We start from the raw sequence: 1,521 nt of genomic DNA, 5'->3' as shown, positions 1-1,521 counted from the left end.
TTTATTCCTGATAATTAAGAAACCCAAAACGGTTATGCATGCTAGAAGGCACAATGTTCTAGACTTACGAAATACTATGAACCATCCCTTTGTGCCCATGCAAACTTCTGGACTATTACTCTAGCATGTAATCAAATTTCACTCACTGATATATTAAATTTTTTTGACAAATCATTATTAAAACTGATTAAGTGTTTATAATTAAACATGGATTTCTGATTTTGAAAGTAAGTCAAGAAACTTTTAGAGCAATTCAAATACAAGGGAAAATACATTCTCGTTCAAACACATTCTCGATCGCCTGCCTTTAAACTCTCAAAGATACCTCATACATAGGGAAAAGAGGAGAAACTAGAATAAAAAAAGACACTCCACAAGAAAGAAATATATAACACTAGCTTAATTAAGATGCTCGATTACGCAGGGTCCGGGGAAGGGCCACACCTTAAGGGTATGATGTGGACAGCGTACCCTAATACAAGCATTAGTGACTGCTTCCACGGCTCGAACCCGTGACCTATAGGTTGCACGAAGATAACTTTATATTGCTCAAGGCTTCCTTCTAAGATGCCTACAACAATTGGCAATAAATTATAACTTCTATTTGTGAGAATTAAGTAGGTTTTGTAATAGGGTATTTTTGAGCATTCTTGAGAATCTTGGTAAGAGCTGCTTGACCTAAATCAAGTCCACAAACATCAGCTAGCTGAACTAGATATAGCAAAACATCAGACAGTTCCTCCTCCAAATGTTCCTTATCATCTGATGTCCAGTTAGGTAGTCCTCTTGCAACTTCCCCTTTCCACTGGAATATCTCTGATAGCTCTCCCACTTCTCCAACCTGTTCCAACAATTACAAAATAGACTATAAGATTTATTCTTTTTTGATAAGGTAATAAATTTCATTAAAAATGGCGAAACATGCCCGTACACAAGAAGTATACCAAAAAAAAAAAAGAAAAATAGACTATAAGGTTCTTATATGCAAAGTACATGTATGTAGTCTATTTATAGACAGAGTTAGATCTGCGACAGATTCTGTGGGTTTAACTAAACTCTTTGTGCGACTAAAGCAAAAAATATTTCCAGATTTTTGGTCCATGAAAAAGAATTAGGTACACGCATGCGGATGGCATGTTGAGACATAATATGTTTAGTTAATTAAAAGTGTAATGTTGAAATTGTGTGACACGCTCATCTAGTTAAAAACTTAGAAGATAGTCACATAATATAACATACATATACATATAATAAGATCGCATTCATTGTAAATCTATGGACGGTTAATTCTGGATTACTATTTTTAAGACATGTTAGGAGGCTTACCAAAGCTAGAAGAAGATTCCTAGGACTGTGATACTGATCCCATCCTCTAACTTTGGCAAATTCAGCAAGCCTATCTCTAAGCTCCTGAAGAGAGACATCCTTCATTACTTTCCTACTATATTCATAGGAATTATTCTCCATCTTCTCTTATTAGTTAATTAGTAGCAGTAGTTCATGTTTCACTGTCTCCTTATC

The 1,521-nt window shown here is 35.0% G+C and overlaps 1 protein-coding gene across 1 annotated transcript; it reads right to left on the bottom strand.

Annotated features, from left to right (window-relative positions):
• Positions 1-274: 274 nt before the first annotated feature.
• Positions 275-1,521, bottom strand: LOC107765557 (uncharacterized). The gene is made up of 2 exons (XM_016584220.2): positions 1,327-1,521; positions 275-841 (listed from the first exon to the last, which is right to left on the bottom strand). Exons 1-2 carry the CDS (start codon positions 1,465-1,467, stop codon positions 614-616), a joined length of 369 nt encoding a protein of 122 aa, XP_016439706.1. The 5' UTR covers positions 1,468-1,521; the 3' UTR covers positions 275-613.

The sequence above is a fragment of the Nicotiana tabacum genome, chromosome 22 (genome assembly GCF_000715075.1).
Source record: "Nicotiana tabacum cultivar K326 chromosome 22, ASM71507v2, whole genome shotgun sequence".
Taxonomy (NCBI): Eukaryota; Viridiplantae; Streptophyta; class Magnoliopsida; order Solanales; family Solanaceae; genus Nicotiana; species Nicotiana tabacum.
Note: the sequence above shows the minus strand (reverse complement) of the source record. Positions and strands in the feature narration are given on the sequence as shown.

Excerpts from the sequence above, each read along its gene's own strand:
- LOC107765557 (XM_016584220.2), bottom strand. The coding sequence starts at position 1,467 with ATGGAGAATAATTCCTATGAATATAGTAGGAAAGTAATGAAGGATGTC. Across the intron at positions 842-1,326 it reads GGAATCTTCTTCTAGCTTTG|GTTGGAGAAGTGGGAGAGCT; the intron begins GTAAGCCTCCTA and ends TTGTTGGAACAG.